This window comes from Megachile rotundata, chromosome 1 (assembly GCF_050947335.1).
Source record: "Megachile rotundata isolate GNS110a chromosome 1, iyMegRotu1, whole genome shotgun sequence".
NCBI classification, from domain to species: Eukaryota; Metazoa; Arthropoda; class Insecta; order Hymenoptera; family Megachilidae; genus Megachile; species Megachile rotundata.
This window is the reverse complement of record NC_134983.1, coordinates 13,823,997-13,846,438: the sequence shown is the minus strand read 5'-3', so window position 1 is coordinate 13,846,438 and position 22,442 is coordinate 13,823,997. Positions and strand designations below refer to the sequence as shown.

Genomic DNA, 22,442 nt, shown 5'->3' with positions numbered 1-22,442 from the left:
CAAATAACAGACATCAGGATTTCCATGAAAGCTGCAAATTTTGTAATCTCGTGTTTCTCTCTTGCATTCAGAAAGTCATAGAATTATGCTGAGTTACGATGAGCTTGTCATGTAAATAATAAATGATAAAAGGTTCTGGATTCTGCGTTTAAACGTATTTCATATGAAAATGCATTCTGTCTGACATATTCACGTGCAAATATAGGATTTTCATAAAATTTTCATAAAATCTTATATTCCTCTTTTGTAGCGAAGAAAATGTTGGCCGAGCTGTGGAATTATTTGTCAAGTAAATAACAAATATGTGGTAGGATCTGAAAAATCCCACATGAAAACATTAATCTGAAATTTAAAAAGCTTTTTAAAAATAATTTGAATGAGCTACATAATCATTTAGCTCTACGTTTATAATTAACCAGAATACTTCATTCGTATGAATAAATGTATGATAAAATTCAGTACGATAACTTCATTAAATAATGACATAATGATCTCCCTCAGAAATGGTTTCTTGTTCGAATAACAACTCGTTTTTAGATCAAGTAATTCAAGCACGAAATTTAATTATCCAGTTCTATATTATACCCTCGTGTTCACAGAACTGGAATAATGTTCCATAATAGTTTAGATAATAACGGCTTACCAGTGATTTTATCGGATATTCGATGAACGATCAATTGGTTCACTAGCAATTCGATAAATGGACTTCACCGTGTATTTTATATCTCTGTGTAATTTCATATCTTTGAGTTGGAAATTGTAACATTTGCAGCTGGCAGGAATGAGGAAACTAGAGGAGTTGTTTATTTGGCTACAATTTAGAACAAATGTTCTAATTTTATTTTATTCATTTATTGTCATTTATAAGATTGTTATTTTATTCATCGATTTCACTTGACACATGTTTGCTGTACAATTATTGATAACATACTTGATTCGTACTTTCACATTACTACTTTAAATAGTATAGTACTAGCAAGTACTTACAACTTTCATTTAACAAATTTTAAAATTATTATAAATCACTACTGTTATACAAGACACAAGATATACATATACAGTATTAAATATATAAATATACAAGATATTTATTGTAAACATCATGGAGTTCTTCATATTTATATATCGATAACATATTTTTTTATGCAGAATGTTCTATGAAAAAATAGATATATATTTTGGCTATTTCAGCTTTAATTATTATTTTTAATTATCTCAAATTTAATCATTTTAAACTTTGTATACAATACATTTTTTTATATAATATGCTCTAAAAACGATTGATTCAAAATGTATAAAATGTATAAAATGTATAAAATGTATAAAATGTATAAAATGTATAAAATGTATAAAATGTATAAAATGTATAAAATGTATAAAATGTATAAAATGTATAAAATGTATAAAATGTATAAAATGTATAAAATGTATAAAATGTATAAAATGTATAAAATGTATAAAATGTATAAAATGTATAAAATGTATAAAATGTATAAAATGTATAAAATGTATAAAATGTATAAAATGTATAAAATGTATAAAACGTATAAAATGTATAAGAATAAATGTAAAAAAAATCTATAAAAAAAAATGAAGTGATTTTTCATGTTATCAGAAAGGATGGGATAACAAAAGTGCTATGATCGAGTGCGGGTTACTCTATTATTTCGATTGTCCGTTCGCCATGGTTTGAGCCCCCTTTTTCTCTTCCAAATTTTATTGAAGAAGCTCTTGGAGTTCGAACAGCCGTACGCTGTCAAAATTCGTCAAGGTCTGTCAAAACGGCGACACTCGTTGGAAGGGGACCACTACCCTTTCCAGCCTCTCTTTTGTTTTCACGTTTTTCCAGCGTCGCTCTATTTTTTTCATTCTTCTTTTTCCATTATTCCATGCTTTTTCCTGCGGGGGAAACAGAAACCGAAACGTCGAGGTATTTGTTTTTTTTCCGGTTTGTTACGGACTCGCCTGCACGGCTATAGTATTTGAATAATTTGTACATTAGCCGGGAAATTTGATAGGTCGATTTCCAAATTCCTTAGATTCCCAGATCCACAAACCCCAAAATTTCCAAATTCCCTGGATTCCCAAATTCCCAAATCCCCAAATCCTACAATCCCAAGTTACCAAATTCCCTAAATTCCCAAATTTCCAAATTCCCACATTTCCAAATTCCCACATTTCCAAATTCCCACATTTCCAAATTCCCACATTTCCAAATTCCCACATTTCCAAATTCCCACATTTCCAAATTCCCACATTTCCAAATTCTCACATTTCCAAATTCTCACATTTCCAAATTTCCACATTTCCAAATTCCCACATTTCCAAATTCCCATATTTCCAAATTCCCATATTTCCAAATTCCCTAGATTCCCAAATCCTCAAACCCCCAAATTTCCAAATTCCCAAATCCCTAAATCCTCCAATCCCAAGTTACCAAATTCCCACATTTCCAAATTCCCACATTTCCAAATTCCCACATTTCCAAATTACCACATTTCCAAATTCCCACATTTCCAAATTCCCATATTTCCAAATTCCCTAGATTCCCAAATCCTCAAATCCCCAAATTTCCAAATTCCCAAATCCCTAAATCCTCCAATCCCAAGTTACCAAATTCCCACATTTCCAAATTCCCACATTTCCAAATTACCACATTTCCAAATTCCCATATTTCCAAATTCCCATATTTCCAAATTCCCTAGATTCCCAAATCCTCAAACCCCCAAATTTCCAAATTCCCAAATCCCTAAATCCTCCAATCCCAAGTTACCAAATTCCCACATTTCCAAATTCCCACATTTCCAAATTACCACATTTCCAAATTCCCAAATTTCCAAATTCCCTAGATTCCCAAATCCTCAAACCCCCAAATTTCCAAATTCCCAAATCCTCAAACCCCCAAATTTCCAAATTCCCAAATCCCTAAATCCTCCAATCTCAAGTTACCAAATTCCCACATTTCCAAATTCCCACATTTCCAAATTCCCACATTTCCAAATTCCCACATTTCCAAATTCCCAAATTTCCAAATTCCCATATTTCCAAATTCCCTAGATTTCCAAATCCTCAAACCCCCAAATTTCCAAATTCCCAAATCCTCAAACCCCCAAATTTCCAAATTCCCAAATCCCTAAATCCTCCAATCTCAAGTTACCAAATTCCCACATTTCCAAATTCCCTAGATTCCCAAATTCCCAAATCCCCAAATCCCCAAACCTCCAAATTTCCAAATTCCCAAATTCCTAAATCCCCAGATCCCCAGATCCTCAAATCCCCAGAACTCCAAAACCACCGAACAAAAAATTGTCCACCTCTCCCCGCCAATAACGCGTTTCGCGAAACAACGTTATACAACATTCTCCATTTCTTTCACTCTATTTCGTCCTTTTTTCTGTCCGCCCGTGTACATGTCACAATGCACACAAGCCCTTACGTAACCATTTCTTATTGTTCTTCTCTTGAACGGGACTAGCTCATTTTCCGTGCACAGGTTGTTCGAGTGGGTGCATTGTCCTTTTTCTCGCGGTCCCTGCTACCCGTAAGATAAGGGAATCGGGAAGAAATAACGAATATCATTTTCATATTAATGAGTATTGTGATTCATAATACAGGTTATCGCCTACGGCATCTGCGTTATCGCTGTAACAGCAAGCGTACCTCTGTTCACGCCTCTTCGTTTATCATTGCATAGTTACTAATCTTGTTGTTTACGAAATCTGCCGTATACAATGCAACCTTTATTTTTCTTTTTTCTTTGAACAACCTATCGCACGCCTTCTTCCGAACTGTCGATCAGAATATCACAATAAGTTATTGTCGCGCTGGTACAGTAACGTTCAAATCTATTACCATCAATTACACGTTTAATTAACTCGTTCAATTAATTTGTGTATTCTTCATTACTGTTATCAATGTTAGATCTTCTAGGCATTTTTGTTAGCAAACTTTATTATTATTTTATTCATCGATTTCACTTAATACGTAAGCGTAAATAAATAGTACATAATTAGCTCTTAGACATTTTACTGTTATCAACTTCATTACTGTTATCAATGTTAGATCTTCTAGGCATTTTTGTTAACTAACTTTATCGTTATTTTATTCATCGATTTCACTTGACATGTAAGCGTAAATAAATAGTACATAATTAGCTTTTAGAAATTTTACTGTTATCAACTTCATTACTGTTATTATTGTTAGATCTTCTTTTAGGCACTTTGGTTAACAAACTTTTCTGTTATTTTACTCATCTATTTCACTTGATGTATGAACGTAAATAAATTGTAAATAATTAGCTCGTAGATACAATATTTTAATGGTATATGGGAATTTAGAGATTTGGGGGTTGAAAAATTTAGATACTGAAATTTGTGAATCCACAGATCGAGCCTGGGAATTTGGAGACTTAGAAATCTGAAAATATTAGAATTGGGAAATTTGAAAATTCGGGGCATGGAAATTAGAGAATTTGAAGATTCGGGAGCATAGCGATCTGAAAATTTGATAATTCGGAAGTTTAGCGATTTGAAATCTTGAAAATTCGGGAGCGTAGCAATCTGAAAATTTGATAATTCGGAAGTGTAGCGATTTGAAATCTTGAAAATTCGGGAGCATAGCGATCTGAAAATTTGATAATTCGGGAGCGTAGCGATCTGAAGATTTGATAATTCGGGAGTGTTGCGATTTGAAAATTTGATAATTCGGGAGCGTAGCGATCTGAAGATTTGATAATTCGGGAGTGTTGCGATTTGAAATCTTGAAAATTCGGGAGCGTAGCGATCTGAAAATTTGATAATTCGGAAGTGTAGCGATTTGAAATCTTGAAAATTCGGGAGTGTGGCGATCTGAAATCTTGAAAATTCGGGAGCATAGCAATGTGAAAACTTGAAAATTCGGGAGTGTAGCAATTTGAAATCTTGAAAATTCGGGAGCATAGCGATCTGAAAATTTGATAATTCGGGAGCGTAGCGATCTGAAAATTTGATAATTCGGGAGTGTAGCGATCTGAAATCTTGAAAATTCGGGAGCATAGCAATGTGAAAATTTGATAATTCGGAAGTTTAGTGATTTGAAATCTTGAAAATTCGGGAGCGTAGCAATCTGAAAACTTGAAAATTCGGGAGTGTAGCGATTTGAAATCTTGAAAATTCGGGAGCGTAGCAATCTGAAAATTTGATAATTCGGAAGTGTAGCGATTTGAAATCTTGAAAATTCGGGAGCATAGCAATCTGAAATCTTGAAAATTCTAGTGTAGCGATCTGAAATCTTGAAAATTCGGGAGCATAGCAATCCGAAACCTTGAAAATTCAGGAGTGCAGCGATTTGAAATCTTGAAAATTCGGAAGTATATCGATTTGAAATCTTGAAAATTCGGGAGCATAGCAATCTGAAATCTTAAAAATTCTGGAGCATAGCAATCTGAAATCTTAAAAATTTTGCAGCACAGCGATCTGAAATCTTAAAAATTCCACAACATAGAAGCCTTGAAAGTTCCAAAATATATCAACTAAAAACCTCGAAAATTTGAAAATTACAAATCTCAAGTATGACAAACTCTACAAATAAATTTAAGAACTCAGAGAACCATTAGTAAATGTTTAATCCAAAAAATTTGGTAGTCATCAATTGTCAGGTCATCCAGGGTAGGCTACGTTGCAGGCGAGTGTACTCACGTTCGTACACATAGTTTGCTCGCATTAAGCGAGAGCAAAGCGGTCCGTAGAAACGGGACAGGTTAGGTGAATGGATATGAACGAGTAGGTGAGTAGGTAGGTAGGTAGACAGATAGCTGGGGCAAGCGACTGTGTTCGTGTAGGTCGGGAGAACGCGTGCATATAGCCTAACATTCACGTGTTACACTCTAACTCGCTCTAACACTTGCATGGTTTTCACACTAAACCGGTGTGCGATACACACTCTGAAATAAAAAATGAAGTTATAAAATAAATAAGCAAATTATGAAACATAAATTAATATACACATTAATTCTTTATCTTCATGAAGATTAGCAGAGATCCTAAAAAAATTGTTTTAACAAATTTTGTAAGTTAAAAAACTTGTAAAAGAGTCGTATGATCTTTCTGGTAGTTTTAGTGTTTAACTGTTTAATTTTGTCAAAAATAGAGTTTGATCAAAAATAAATAAATAGATTTTTATTAAAAATAATCTGAGAATCATTTGAGTACAAAGGAAAATATGAACAAGATAATTTGCTTGAATTAAAAATGTGAAACATTTGTTGTTATTAACCGGCAACTTTTATCGCGCACGTTTCATCGGAAGGATTAAACACTCGAACGAGTTAATCGCCTAACAAGAATGCTACAAAAGCGTACTCGACGATGCCAGCCTGGTATAAACAATATTCTGGTGGTGTAACTGTCAAGTGTTGTAGAATCGCTGACTTTCATTCTGCGTGTGCACGTTTGGAACAATAGCAATCGAACCGAAGAGCCTAGCATTGTACTCGTGTAGTTTATGAGTGCCGCACATATGCTACGGCGTCACCCGGTATGTTATTGTCGGTGTTTTCCACGTTCGGATGCTACTCGACGGCAGTAATGAAAGAACCTGTAAATCACAGCTGTGACATTGGTTCCGACTCCTGGAATCCGTTCTTCTTCCGGTACTTACACCAATCGATTTCACTTTACACTTTTTTTCTTAGGATTACACGAGGGGTGCAACTGACGTGCGGACGGTGATTGATGGGCTACTTATTAATTGGACAATTTGAATTTCTGTATTTGAGAATAGATTTGTAAATGTGGTGGACAGTTTTATCTTTTCAAGTGGAAAATATCAATTCTATGTGAAATATGGTGTTTCTACATTTTTATATTTGGGGAAGTTCTGATTTTTCAAAGTGCATGTTTGAAATTAGGTTTGGAATTTGAACATTTGAAATTTCTATATTTTGCAAGTTTACAAATTACCGAGGTTTTGAACATTCAAGGTTTGAAAATTTGGAAACTTGAAAGTTGAAAAATTTGAAGTTGCTATATTTACAAATTTTTAATTCTTTAAATTACCAAACTTGATATGTAAATTTAAAAATTTTATATTTCCATATTTTCAAATTAGGAAAATTTAGAAGGTGATAAGAAATTTTCTATATTTATAAATTTGAAAATTTGAAAACCTGGAAGTTGAAAAATTTGAAGTTGCTATATTTAAAATTTTTAATTCCTTATATTACTAAGCTTGAAATTTGAAAATTTCAAATTTCAATGTCTATACTTGTAAATTTCTAAATTTTCAAACGTACCTCGTAACTTAAAAGACTGAAAAATAGTCTATGTTCTTAAATTTCGTTCCTAAGTGATTAAATTACCTAGACAAAATTGATCTGCTCACATAAAGAATCAGCAGTCAATATTCATTCCATCGCGATATTAATAGAACGGAAAGACGGAGATCGTTTCTAAAGGACGCATGGAAATTACGTGCATCGCAACCCAGAAAATGAACAGCATAAAAGGCTCGAATTAGCGAAAGCCGCGGGTAAATGCATTCCAATAAACGGCTACGGAAGCGATTCCATTTGGCAGCGAATTAGATCCATTGTTGGTTAGTGATTTCCAACCGAAACGTCCGGTATGCTCGATTCGAAATCACTTACGAACCGGTGATTACCAATCGCGGACGTCAATTTACCTTAAATAATTGCTTTCTCAATGTTACAAACAAATTTTAATTGCATAAACTGGTTTGGTTCAAATTTTACTTATTTATGTGGCAAATAATTATACATCAGTACATTGTAATTGTAATTGTAATTATAATTGTAATTGTAATTGTAATTGTAATTGTAATTGTAATTGTAATTGTAATTGTAATTGTAATTGTAATTGTAATTGTAATTGTACTTGTACTTGTACTTGTACTTGTACTTGTACTTGTACTTGTACTTGTAATTGTAATTGTACTTATTGTAATTATTACTGTAATTGTACTAGATCATTATGATTATAATTGCACTAATTGTAATTATACATTGTCAACTAAGAATTGATAATGCTTAATTGTAACATGTCTATGTATCACATAGTAAATATTTAATGTCACTAAATTATGATATCAATTTATAATTGTGACACGTTACGGACATAACCTACTCAAAAGTAACCTAACCTAACCTAACATAACCAGCACACAACGCAAATATTTGCAAAAAATGTTATATTTTCTATAATATGTTCATATCATACCAAATTGAAAATGTGGATTGTATTACATAGCTAAATACTAAATACTAGATACTAAATATTAAAAAGCGATAAAAAACACGTGGTGTATTGCTAAAAATTTTGCTCTTATTTCTCCCTAATGTCCTAGTGCCCTATGGGCGGTTTTTCCACAAATAGATTAAATATTTCACGAGCCACGATGCATCAAAAATCATGAGGACTTCTAGTACATATGTCGCGTGTGTCGAACCCTCGAAAATTGCCACCTTTGTTGAAAGGGGTTCACGAGTACGTTTTTCCGCTTATGTGGAAGTTTATGGGACACGATTAATGGGGCGTACCCTCATAGTCATTGAATTTTGCTCTGCCGGAAAAATGCGTCTGTCCGCAAAGGCATTCTTCCGTGACCATCTCCGAGGATTTTATTGGCGATGTGCGTGCGTTGAAACGCATCGAACTCGTACTTATCTGCAAAACCTGTCAGCTTTTATGCAAACGCTATTACTTGATGATCATTTACATAAATGGATACTTGCTCGGCTTATATGAGCCTGCACAAAATCGTTTAAAAATAATATCAATGTGCGCGTTTTAAATACCTTGTCCTTGAAAGTGTCTCATTCGCACTAAATGTGAATGTTTTATTTTTTGAGGCGGCTGTGGTTTACGATTAATTTTATGTACGATTAATCAATTTCAAGATAATAAAACGCATGATGTGTGTTATATTAATTACATACGTATACATATGTTGTACCAGTTAGATATACACTGTCTTATTATATAATTCAGTAGATAAAATGGAGGTTAAGTTGATATGCCAGCTATTTTAGAACTGCAAGTGACCATCGTCGACATTAAAATTATGTAACATTTTCGCTATCGTTTTACACGTATGTACATGTATGTATACATGTATAGTAGAAGTTCCAAATAAAATGGCGACACTTTCGTCGAAACATCGACATGAAAATTTATTATAAAATGTTTGAAACGTGCAGAGCACTCGAACGTATAGAACACCCACATGGAGTGAAATCAATATTAATCAGAAACGGTTCTCGTTGAATTGCTAATTAAATTGTCTATTTGTTTTAACATTTCGCAATTTGAACGGTGTTGCAGTTTAATTTCAGTCACTTTGGTATCACGAAACTATTTATTCTCGAGGTGTCCACGATAAGCTAATTGGCATGAAGAAATTGTAGCTAAAATTAGCAGCATATGTCATTAGGATAGCGAAAGATTGAGAACTAGTCGTGGGTGGTCAAAAGTCTCGTTGATTTACATAATCGACGATTACCACCTACGGTACTAAAGCTTGATGCCAACAACCGCGGAAACTTATGGGCGGACATATTTAACACATAACGGCACACGGTGTGCCCGTGACACGGGGTTGACCTATAGAAACCATCAAACGCTGAGAAACGGGGAAAGGATAATTCTGAATGACGTTGGATCAATTGAAAATTAAATATTCGCTAATGGCCAATTATAAACGCACTTCATCGTTTCTTCCGAGTCAGCCATTTTGTATCGAGAATATGGTGAAATGCATATTTACTTATTTTCGTCAGATCTTAGGCACATGTAAATATATTTAACATATTTTGAAATTCATTTTATAAGTAATACTATACATATGAATAAAAATTTGTACATCTATTAATATAGACTTCGTCTGAATCAAATAATATATACTTCAAATAAATTGAAATTCATGTAAATTAAATAACTTCAAATGAATGAACAATATAAAATTGATATAAATTAAATAATATAAACTTCAAACGAAGTAAATAATAAAAACTTCAAATAAACCAACATATAAACATAAAGAACATAAAGCATAACATCATATAAAGGAAGTAATTACTCTAAAATGAATAAATATCAATAATTAAATTTGAAACCGTACACCTAATAACCTTGCACGTAATTATTTTTTAAACGCGTCAGTAAAACAGGAAAAATATTTCTAATTATATCGTCAAATTAATCGGAAACGACATGTACAACGTAATAACAGGCATCAATTACCGTCAATTAAACGGTCAATAATAATTAAGATAGAAACCCAGATGGAATAATTAAGAAGGCGTTATAAAGATACGGAAGGCTATTACGATAAATAACGAAGAAAAATGAAAGAAAATGAAGAAATATGAAAGATCGAAGATGAGGGCGGAAATGAAGCGACAGAGATGGAAGGAAAAGAACGAAGCAGAAAAGAAGAAATACAGAGGTAAAGGAGAGAAGTATCGAGTTAAACAGAAAGAGAAAACTAGAGAAGGGGAAAGATATTTCCTCCCTGGGGGCCCACTCGTCGATTTTCTCTCCCCCTTGGCCCCTTCACGTTGGTTTGCCCCCTCCGGAGCAGTTGTGCCACTAGGATCGGGGCCTTAGGAGCGCGTGACGCATGCCTACTCGTTTCATACTCGCTTCGTCGGGCTACGCGTACGCACGTGTGTTCTTCACCGAGGCCCATTCAAGTCTACGTGCGGGAATCCTTCACCCTCGCCTACGTGTTTCACGGAAATTGATTTTTTGCACGCTTTCTTCACCTTTTCCAGGGAACCGCTTCTCAAACACGTTCACGTGTAATCGCGAGTGCGAACAGTGAGTGAACTTGTGACTTCTTCATCGTATGACTAGTGATACTCTTATCGATCATATTGATACCGATTTATATACACTGATATTGTTATCGAGGTTCATGGTGAAGTTCAAATGGCTGCTTCTGAATTTTTGGAATTTTAAGGTTTTTAACATTTCGAAATTTGCAACATTTTATATTTAATTGATTATTAAGTTTTCGGTCTGAGTCAGAAATTTTCAGATATTTCTGAATATTTGCATTGATAAATTATCCCAAAAACATAGTTTGTATATTGTGACCCTATTTATAATATTATAATTCATAATTCATGAACATGTAATGATATATTGAGTACATGTCTACTTCAAAATCAGTGGGACCCTCAATTCATATCTGCACATTAAATCACCTATTGCACATATGTATTATGTACTATACAATACCTACACAATACATGCCTATTGTATGATACATACAATATTATCTATTAACAACTATACATACTATTATACATTTACCTGACAAACAAAAATTTAAAATAAACTATAAATATCACATCGAGTATCAATGAAGTATCGATAAAGTATCCTAGCCACACCTCCATTTCTCAATTATACTCGTCACAAGTGTACTTTATCGTGCTTTGTTAATTTCTAGGTGCCTACACATTCAGACTTGTAGTTATAAGACTCCGGTTCTTTCCACACAAGTGCCGGTTATATTTCATACACATTTTTCCGACGAGATTGCTGGTTCAAATTAACGTTACGTCGGTCAAACGCTTGTGGATCTCGTAATTACAGCTGCTGGTAACGTCACGTGTCGGTGATATTCGCAATGTTTACACGCGTACCAGTTTTGCGGTATCTCCGACTGTCTTTCAAGAGTTCTCGTTGACTTTTGCCATTGGACATCCCGAGGACTCCCCTCTATTCTGCTGCTTGCAGCCACACGATCGTCCGACAATCGGCTCCGCTCATACGACGCGATGCAAGCTTCGTGATCGCTTCGCTGCTGTTTCGCGTCCATTTTATCCTCGGTTCGAACACGTACTAATCCCACAAACTTCGAACTTTATCGTTTCGTGCTAGTTCATCCAGTGAGGACCAAACGTGTCGACGAACGCTACAAGTTTCCGCAAGTTTCAACGTGATTACGGTACGTGGAAATCGGCAGGTTTCCAAGTAGCAAGTTTCATTCATAAATTAAAATCATGATCATTCCGTTCGCGATAAGTGAACGTACTTCATGGCGATTCCAAGAAAGAAGTTATCAACGTCTGCCCTCTGTCCATCGTGGATTTGAAAATACTGGAAGCAATAAACCTACATTCTGAGAGAGCATGATGAAACAAGTGCTCCGAAGTTACGAGAACTTGATACGTATCAATTTGAACGTTCCTGAAAACGAGTGTTGATCCTGTAACATTCCACCACTCGCTATGTGGAAATAAAAAGGCTACGGCTTTTTTACGCGAGGCCATTTAGTCGAGTGCCATTAACCGGGAGAATAGTACGAGAGCAGAAACGTGTCACGAGTGTCCATTGATGAACGCTTTTGGTCGACGACCGCACTTATCATACTTGTCTAGAAGAAGAGAAACTATACGCAGAGAAGACTAGGAGAAGAAGAAGGGGAGGTAGAAGAGAATCGTGGGTGGAGACCGAGCTGTTTTCTCTTCGATAAGACCGGCGAGAATTATTGGGAAAAATCGTCGACGAAATAATTACTGTGTAGAAAGGGTGGAAGACGATTAATCGCCCTCTCGATTATTCCCGGCTGATGTGTGGCTAAAAAACGAGAAAGCGTAGGTGTGCTGTGTTCGTGTGCGTGGGCGGTGTTCAATGATCTCAGTGTTGTCGTCGATTTTGTCGTCTATCGACCCGCGTCGAACTCGCCTGGATGCCAGTTTTGGAAGGCGGCATAGCTAAAAAGCGAAGCGTCGACAGGGCAGCTCGCAAAATGAGGATGAGACTCTGCACCGGCTCCAAAGAGTCCTACACTCTGCTCTCCAAGAAACGGTAACTGCTTTAACTTCATGTACTTTCGGAACTTTGATAATTATATGTAGGACTTGACCTATTTTCGTGACCTTGTAATATGTTGGGAACATCATTTTCAATGATTTCTCTCTGCAAACTCCGGAGGTATTCGCAGGAAACTTTAATTAAATTTACACTTTGCTTGGCATATTCTGCTACTATATTCACTGTAATGCCGGCTTGAACTTTTCTTTGAGAATATTTCTGACGTTCATGTACATTTCAAGGTGCATTTCTAGTGTCATATATTTAATATACGATGGTCAAATAGGTTGCGATTTGAAAGTTTAATTTATGGAACACATGAAAAGGTTGCACATTTGATGCATAGATTGAGCATCTTGTAAATTAGGCAATTTAGAAAAACTTTGATTTCTACATTTATTTACAATTTCAGAATTTGAAACATTGAAAATTTCAAGATTCAGGAATTTGAAATCAAAAGATTTAAAGACACTTAAAAATTGTCTAGTTCAAATTTCTAAGAGTTTATCTGAGGCGCAGATACATGAACTGTTATGGAACAAGAAATCCGAAATTTGCGAAGAGTTACCCGTGTTAACCGAAGTGTCTCAAAACTTCCGAATTATCTTAGTTTACACACGAAATTACCATCCAAATGATGTTTTCGTTGAATACCAACTTCATATAAGGTCACAGCAATGTCCTGCGGGTATCGTTTTAGTTCATCCATTCAGAGTTTGGAAAGTTCAGAACATCGTACAAGTATTCTTCCTTTAGGATGCATATCGTTAAGAGTTTAGACATTGCAGCTTAGACGGGAGCATACAAGGGCACTGTCATCGCCAACTTTATACGGAACCATGTAATGAGCCGTAATCTCGCGGTAATTTACGAAATGACAGACCATAAATATTTCGTTGGTAAATTGTGATTATGGGTTCGATCGACTGGTCCGATTTTTTATCTTGGCGCTCGAGTACAGTCCACAACAAATCAAGCTTCCTTAGAGAAAATATGGCAACGGGGTACTTGTTGATTTCTGAGTTTTAAGTTTTTAAAATTTGGGGATAGCACTGTCGAACCTTGGTGATCTGTTGACTTGAAGATTTTGTATGCTTGAAATTGCAGTTATAAAGATTATACTGTATGAAGATTGAATTATTCAGACTTGGGGACAAAGTCCCAAATACAAATATGAGAACTTAAAATTTAGTAATCCAAGAATTTGAGAATGTGTCTAGGAGTTTGAAGATGAGATAGAAATTAGGAGTTGTCTAGCATTAGCGCTAAGAACAAGATGGCGACGTTCTTTTTTACAAAATGGAGTCGCCGGCACACGACATCCAACGTTTGTGGTTTTATTCTCCTCGTTTCAAATATCCCTCACATTTTAAAATTCGTAACACGAATCACGAATAATGTATAGGTAACTTTAAAGTATGAATATATGTTTTATATTTTATAAATACGATACCAGTAATTCTTAGTTATTTAGTAGATGTCCTGATAAAGAACCATGATAAAGAAAATGTCAAGTTTTGTTCGCCTCTGTATATTTTATTCGACCTTGTTACTGATTAAGATATTCATCTTATACCACTTTATTATGGAAATATATTGCACTGAGAGTAACTGGAAGCTTATTTATCGAAGGTTGTATTTTAAATGCTCCTCACAATATTCGAGTAAAATGTTCATTAAAAGCATCGCGATATGCAGAATACTCTCTCCGTTTCTTATCCTTGAAGTAATTTTTCAAAATCCAGAAGGTAATTGAAGCTCCTTGCAAGGTCCCCTAATTGCTTAAGCAGGACAATTACGGCATCTGGTTTTCTCGAATTGATATTTAGAACACCATGACAATAACATACGATTCCATTCAAGTATGAATAGCCCGAGAAATCTCTGGCCCAGATTTTACTGTGGAAAACTCATGGCCATTGAATCGCTTTATTCCGATAATATGAAAATTAGATATGTGCTTGGACATACATTCGTTGATATTCAAATGACCGCGAACGTGCTCATGGGAGTTTGTATTTCAAAATCGAGTCGAGTTACGCGTTCATTCGACGAACTAAATTGAACCGGTGCTGGATTAATCAATGACCACTTGTTTACATCACAGACATTTCAAAACCTTTCAAGTTTTTTAATGGTGCTCTTGTTATCTTGAAACGCAAAAATTCGGTACAATGTGCTCTGTGAAATTGCAGAATACAATCTATCACAAAAATAAAATTAGCTCATGGTATATCAAATAAATAATACATGTAATAATACAAATACTATGTATAAATACAACAATACAAATAAACATAACTAATACAATCAATACTGTAATACATTAAATAAAAATAAAATTTACTTATAATATACATTGAACATAAATAAAATTAGTTTATAATAAATTGAACAAAAATAGACTTAGCTCATAATATATTAAACAGAAGTAAAGTTAACCTGTATTACCTTAAACAAAAATAAAATTTGCTCATAATGATACGTAAAATATAAATCAAATTTGCTCATAATAATATGTTAAACATAAATAAAATTAGTTTATAATAAATTGAACAAACATAGATTTAGCTCATAATACATTAAATAGAAGTAAAATTAACCTGTATTACATTAAACAAAAATAATATTTGCTCATAATGATACGTTAAATATAAATAAAAATTTGCTCATGATAGTATGTTAAACATAAATAAAATTAGTTTATAATAAATTGAACGAAAATAAACTTAGCTCATAATACATTAAATAAAAATGAAATTGGTATATGATATATTCAACGAAAATGAAGTTAGCTCATGCTACATCAAACGAAAATGAAGTTCACTCGTAATAAATTCAGCAAAAATGGAATAAGCACACAACACATAAAACGAAAATAAAATTAGCTGCTAAAAAATTCAGCAAAACCGAAATAAGCTCCTAATTAAACGAAGCTAAAATGGCTGCCAATAAATTCAGCAAAAATGAAATAAGCACATAACACATTAACACGAAGCCGGATAACGAAATAAAAATGAAATTAGTATAATACGATTAGCGCGAAATGTTTCAACGAAACTGCAAAGATGTAAAGCATTACAGCGGCAATTGGGGTCGAAATTATGGTAATTTGAGGTGCGGAACATGATGTTCGTCGTTGTTGTATATATCCACCCGTGTACACAGCTTAAACTATTTGCACAGACGCGGAGGCGAGAAAATTGAGAATTCCAAGCGGCCTTTCGTGAAAATATTTTCGTATCCGATTACGACTGAATACGATAACCGCCTTGATGACTCGGGAGATCCTTTTCACAGCGACGTGACTGGTAAAAATATTGCGTGTACCGCAAATGAATCGACGCGGTACGAAACAAACGACGCCAGAAATTGTCGTGCAATTAATTACCGGCATTGCAGTAAACATTTCATGGAAATTTTCACCCGTCAAAATATTTAAAGATACGCTGGGAATTTCATGCTGGAGATTAACTCGGATTATGAGTTTTTTATTTTGAAAAATATTTTTGGGTTATGTTATATTTGATCTTAAATTATTTAGGAATATAGAAAATTAAAGGATGTTGTTGATTTTGCAATATGAAATTGGTTTTGGAGATTTGGAAGTGTGGAATATAGAAATTTAAAAAATTTCTGGTTGAACAATTTTGAAATTGAAAAATTGGTAAACTTGAAATTGAAAAATTGAGAAATTGAAACATTGGTAAACTTGAAATTGAAAAATTGAGAAATTGAAAAATTGAGAAATTGAAACATTGGTAAACTTGAAATTGAAAAATTGGTAAACTTGTTACTTAAAAAATTACAGAAATTGAAAAATTGGTAAACCTGAAATTGAAGAATTCAGAAATTAAAAAATTGGTAAACTTGAAATTGAAAAATTCAGAAATTGAAAAATTGGAAAACTTGAAATTGAAAAATTGGTAAACTTGAAATTGAAAAATTGGAAAACTTGAAATTGAAAAATTGGTAAACTTGAAATTGAAAAATTGGTAAACTTGAAATTGAAAAATAAGTAAACTTGAAATTGAAGAATTCAGAAATTCTGAAATATCCTGAAATATTGATTGCTCTACTTTCCTATGGACTAATAAGTATCGAACACGATTTAACTGCGTTTTCAACATTGAACTTTCCTCCGATTGAAATTCACCTTCGATATTTAAAATTTATATTCGACTGTTCTCGGTTTAATTGGATGTACGTCGTTCAAGGAAATTTATTATCGAAGAAAATGTGTTTTAATGGAAGCTCTCGAATTATTAATAACCCGGTTTTATACTCTAGTTTACGAAGTGGCTTATTCGAAACATAGTAACTGAATTTCCTTTCCTGTTACACACATAAAAACCGCTTAACTTAATGAGATGAATGTCATTCACAGTGCTTTCATTATCATAATTAGGTCCATCAATTCGTTTCATTCTACTTATTTTTTGTATATCGGATTACAGATTCTTATCTGACATAAGCTTTACATCTTATTGCTCATAAATATTTCATTATGAGGGTATTTGTGTGGCTATGAAATTAAATGTAGGTCATTTAAACTCATGGTCTTCAACATTGGTTGTGGTTAATTTTATCATGAACCCAGTTATTTTATTATTTTCTTGTTTTAAGGATGAGAAATATTTTTAGACCATATAGATTCAATTTTAGGATATTTTTCGAAGTTACTGAATATTAATATTTGAAATGCTTTCTTTTCTAAAATTCCAATTGTGGATTATACAAATTTTCAAATCTATAAATTTTCAGATCTTTGATTTTACTAATTTTACAGGTTTCAAATTTTTAGATTTCTAAATTTTCAGATTTCTACATTTCTAGATTCCTGGATTTATAAATTAAAAAATGATCAAATTTTCAAATTCATTTATGCAAATTAAAAATTAAAAATGAGAATTAAAAATGTTCACACTTTCTCAACCTTCTAAATCTCCAAAATTGCAAATAGGAATTTCAAGAATTTCACGCTTAATCTACTTCCCGCAGTAGAATTTCATGCCATTGTGTTAAATTCCTTCATTCCCTATGATCGAGCAAAATTTCGAACGAAATTAGCGTTTCGGAGAAGTGGAACGATAACTATGTCGATGACTTGAATATTCTTCGGATCGATACCCGGATGAAACGCGTCCCCGGCGCAAATTAACCGATACATTGTAACGTCATGAAAATTATGACATCGCAGATCGCGTGCAGGCCCCCAAGAATTATCGCCATTAATAATGATTTAGTTGAAAGGAATAGGAAAAGGGGTGTGCGCAGGTATAAAGGCAAACAACATTTATTCTCCACCTCTCCCCGTATATCGATCTCTGTTACATGCGTTTCTTCTATAACGCACGTGTATCTACTCATTGGAAACTATAGTTAAACCGAATAGCGTTAAGTCTCGATGGTGAACCTATAAATCTTAAACCCTTTCCTCGCGAACACGCTATGGTACCGCGAGCCCTTTGAAGTTCCATTTAACACGAGATGTACATATGTGCATCTTGTTACAATCGCATTACTGCAACATTTGTGCTCGATTCTTAGAAATTATTTGTTACGCTTCGTCAGCTGTGGCGACATTCTGTAAAATGAAATTGGAGGTTATAACGTCGCATTCGTTTCTCTACGGCCATCTTGTTTGTGTACATGCTGCATTTGTACCAATCTTGCACCTTCGAAAATTATATTTTATTAAACGTGCGGTATTTATTGCTGTTTAAAAATATCTGACCACCCTGTGAAGTCTACTGATGAGTCTCTCTGACGAATAAACACTGAAATTTTATTAAGTACATATAAATGTAAATATTGAAATATTATTAAATACATATGAATATAAATATTGAAATATTACCTAATACATATGCAAATAAATACTGTTATCAAATTAGACACCGAAAGTCAGTTCACAGATATATCTACGGTTCCGATATTTTATCGGCTTACCTTTGACCTTTGTCACCGTTTTCACCCGTTTTATCGCCAGCCAAATTGAATTCTTTTCCAAGAGAAATATTTTCCTACGCTTCTATTACTGTACCTCGAATACGCTTGTGAGAATCTGAGATATCAGGTCCCATCATTTTGCAAGCTGTGCGATCTGAATATTTGTTACAACAAATTTTTATAACTTTTTACTGTGCTACAATTAAATCTGTCAACTCTTTATTCAAAATTGTATGACATATATATTGACATTATTATGAGATGTATTATTCAAGAAGCTATTTAATGTACGGTCATTTACTTCAGCATGAGGACATGTACTTAAACATGAGGACACTTTAAAATAACATTAGAAATCGAACAACTCCATCAACAAAGTTGGCAAAGTTCTTATCTTCAAGAATTTATAAAATACATTTTATAATTCTTATTTCATATATTTATGCATTAAAAGTTAAAGTAAATCATGTATATGAAATTTCTGAGCCACCATTGTACTCAGTTTCATTGTCCCTGGAATCACACGACGCCATACCCCAAATTTTCAACACGAACGACATTTTAACTTTATGTATAACATACATTTCCACGATTAATGTTCATGATCCATGATCAGAACGTCGTTACATATAATTTTCTGAAAACTTGTCAAAGCACCTTTGAATCGTTTTCCCCTTCAGATACACATACATCGAAGAAAATCCGGTAAAGTCAAAGAAAGTTGAACTATTAAAACTCGTACTCTGTATCAAAGAACTCGATAAAGATCAACGGGCGTGCTACAAGTGCCAGATAAAAGATATTTCCCAAGATATTCCACTCGCGTTTCCGAACGACAATAGAAGATTTACATCTCGCACATTCACAAAATGTTCAATAGTTTCGCGTATATTCGAGATCAGCCGCGAGAATATCTCCACGCAGATCTATGGCGTACACGTATCGCGAAGGCTGAGACATGTATACACAGTGGTTTAAAAATAAACTGTGCCTTCGTTGCTTTAAATCCTGCGTCGAAGAAAATCGAGAAAAAGTCTTGGTATTTTATTGTATGGAGTTATCTGGTTTTGAGATTTACACGATTGAGAGTGAAATGAAGTCTCCAAGTTTTATGGTTATTCCTTATGTTCATTTTTTTTTAATCATTCTATGTACATCAATCTAACAGTTTACCTAAATGTCAGATTTTAAAATGATGAAAAATATGTTCATTCTTCACGTTACCAAGTATTATGGTTGTTCCTTAGGCACATCTTTTTACGAAACATTCTATGTACATCAACATAAAAGTTTAACTAAATGTTAGATTTTAAAATGATCAAAAACATTTCCATTGATCATGTCATCAGATATCATGGTTATTTATTATGTACATCTTTTTTGAATCATTCTATGTATATCAATCTAACAGTTTAGCTAAATGTCAGATTTTAAAATGATGCAAAATATGTCTATTCTTCATGTCACCAAGTATTATGGTTGTTCCTTAGGCACATCTTTTTACGAAACATTCTATGTACATCAACATAAAAATTTAGCTAAATGTTAGATGATTAAAATGATCAAGAACATCTCCATTGATCATGTCATCTATCATGGTTATTCATTATTTACATCTTTTTTGAATCGTTCTATGCACATCAACCTAACAGTTTACCTAAATATCAGATTTTAAAATGATGAAAAGTATGTCCATTCTTCATGTCACCAAGTGTTATGGTTGTTCCTTAGGCACATCTTTTTACGAAACATTCTATGTACATCAACATAGTTTAGCTAAATGTCAGACTTTAAAATGATCAAGAACATCTCCATTGATCATGTCATCAGATATCATGGTTACTCATTATTTACATCTTTTTATGAATCATTCTACGTGCATGAACATAAGAGCTTAGCTAAATGCAATATTTTAAAATGATGAAGAATATCTCCATTCTCAGTGTGAACTGTCATTGCTTGTCGCGTACATCTTTCTTGAAACCTTGTATGTAAATGAATACTCTGACTGCGAAAAGTATATACATAGAAATATATGTCTTAATACATGTAATAAGCAGTACACACACATGTACTGTTTCATTAAACTGATCTAAATCAATACCTTATTAAACTGATATTTCAACATTCTTCAATCGCAAACATTTCAATGAACATAACAGTGAATCATATGTATATGTGAACATATTACCACATTGATAGTTTCGTACAAAAATACATAGACAAAGAATAAATTGAAATAAAGTTAAATGAAATGTCAAAGTGATGAAGTATATTTCGATTGTTCGTGCGATCAAGTACCATGGTGTCTTCCTTGAAACATTCTGTGGAAATTAACATGTAAGTCGAGAACAAGTGATCGTATGTTCATGAGATCTTCGGTTTCTCTTCGGTTCCGTCTTCCTCCACGATGATACCAGTTGCAGCTGCCGGAGTTCCGTTTCTGCGTCTGTCCTTCCTTTTTTCCGTCTCACACGAAGCCTGTCTCGTATATCCGCTTCTTGATCCTCAAGGATGAATCAAACCTCTGTGAATCGCGCTCCATTCAGTGGATTTTCGATCGGTGGAGAGATCGCGGAAAGGAAACTGTGTCGTTAACCCTTGGGTCGCTACGAAACTGTGTATTAAACGTTCAACTGAACGATCAAATATTCATCTACCTGAAAATTTTGCGACTCTTAGGTCTAATTTACTTGTGGGAGAAATACCTTAAATTATATTTCGACTTGAAATATACTCTCGTTGACATCTTGTCAAATTTGCGTTATGCAAAAGCCTACAGCAGTTTACTGAAAATTTTGAAAAATTTTTAAATCGTTCACTGCAGAAATAAATTTTTGGAACAAGAGGCTTTCGCTTAGAATATCGTGTGACACTCGTGACGCACATCGCAGTTCAGACACAATAAACAAAAATCGTATTCGCATCACGATCGGGTCTGGGATTGAATATCAATTATAATTTGCACAAGGACCCCTAAATGCAAAACATACCCACTTTCCTTGTTTGTTTTAACATTATAGCAATAATTGCTCTGACGCACCTACTGAAGAAATCATAGCTCGAATTAATGTGGAACGATAAGCTATTTTAACCATTTACTCATTGTGACACGTGTAAATATGACTGTCAATGATTTTCGCAGAAATAATCTAAAAATGTTAGTAAGTCAATAAACTTAATTTTTGCAAAAATAATCCAAACACGCTAGTAGGTCAATGACCTTGATTTTTGCGAAGATAATCTAAAAAGTAGGTCCCTGGATAAATAATGAAAGAATATAAATAAACGATTAACAGTCTGTCATTTTTCGAGGAGAAGATATAATTGAATTCCTTGTCCATTATCACATTTATTTATTTCGATGCGGCCTTGTCAGCGATGCAAATGATTTATTAGCAAGATCGACGTTCCACGGGTTGCATCAATTCTCAGAGTATCGAGGAGCTCGAAACTAAACTTTTCTGAGATAGTCGTAAACCTGCATAACAGATGCGATACTGCTACTTTTTCTTTACCTCTCCGTTACTTTATAAATTGCTTATTTCTTGTTGACTTGACCTGAAGACCCGCGGTAAAAACAAATCGCATATTTCAACTTGCCTTTTGTCTTTTCTTTCATTCCGAAGATCAAACGCTTCTTTTTAACTATCGATTTCTGCTCACGCT

The 22,442-nt window shown here is 33.8% G+C and overlaps 1 protein-coding gene across 4 annotated transcripts in view; it reads left to right on the top strand.

The window, feature by feature from the left end:
- LOC100881010 (Rap GTPase activating protein 1) overlaps nt 1–22,442 on the top strand; it is a 182,288-nt gene that overhangs the window by 59,941 nt on the left and 99,905 nt on the right. Inside the window, exons 1-2 of one of the 4 annotated variants that reach the window (XM_012280621.2) lie at nt 10,649–10,814; nt 11,452–12,815. The exons of the other annotated variants lie outside the window; for them this stretch is intronic. Of the exons in view, the coding sequence (XP_012136011.1) occupies nt 12,697–12,815 (119 nt within the window). The 5' untranslated portion in view covers nt 10,649–10,814; nt 11,452–12,696. Of the gene's footprint in view, nt 1–10,648; nt 10,815–11,451; nt 12,816–22,442 lie in introns of those variants that run through there. 4 annotated transcript variants of the gene reach the window in all.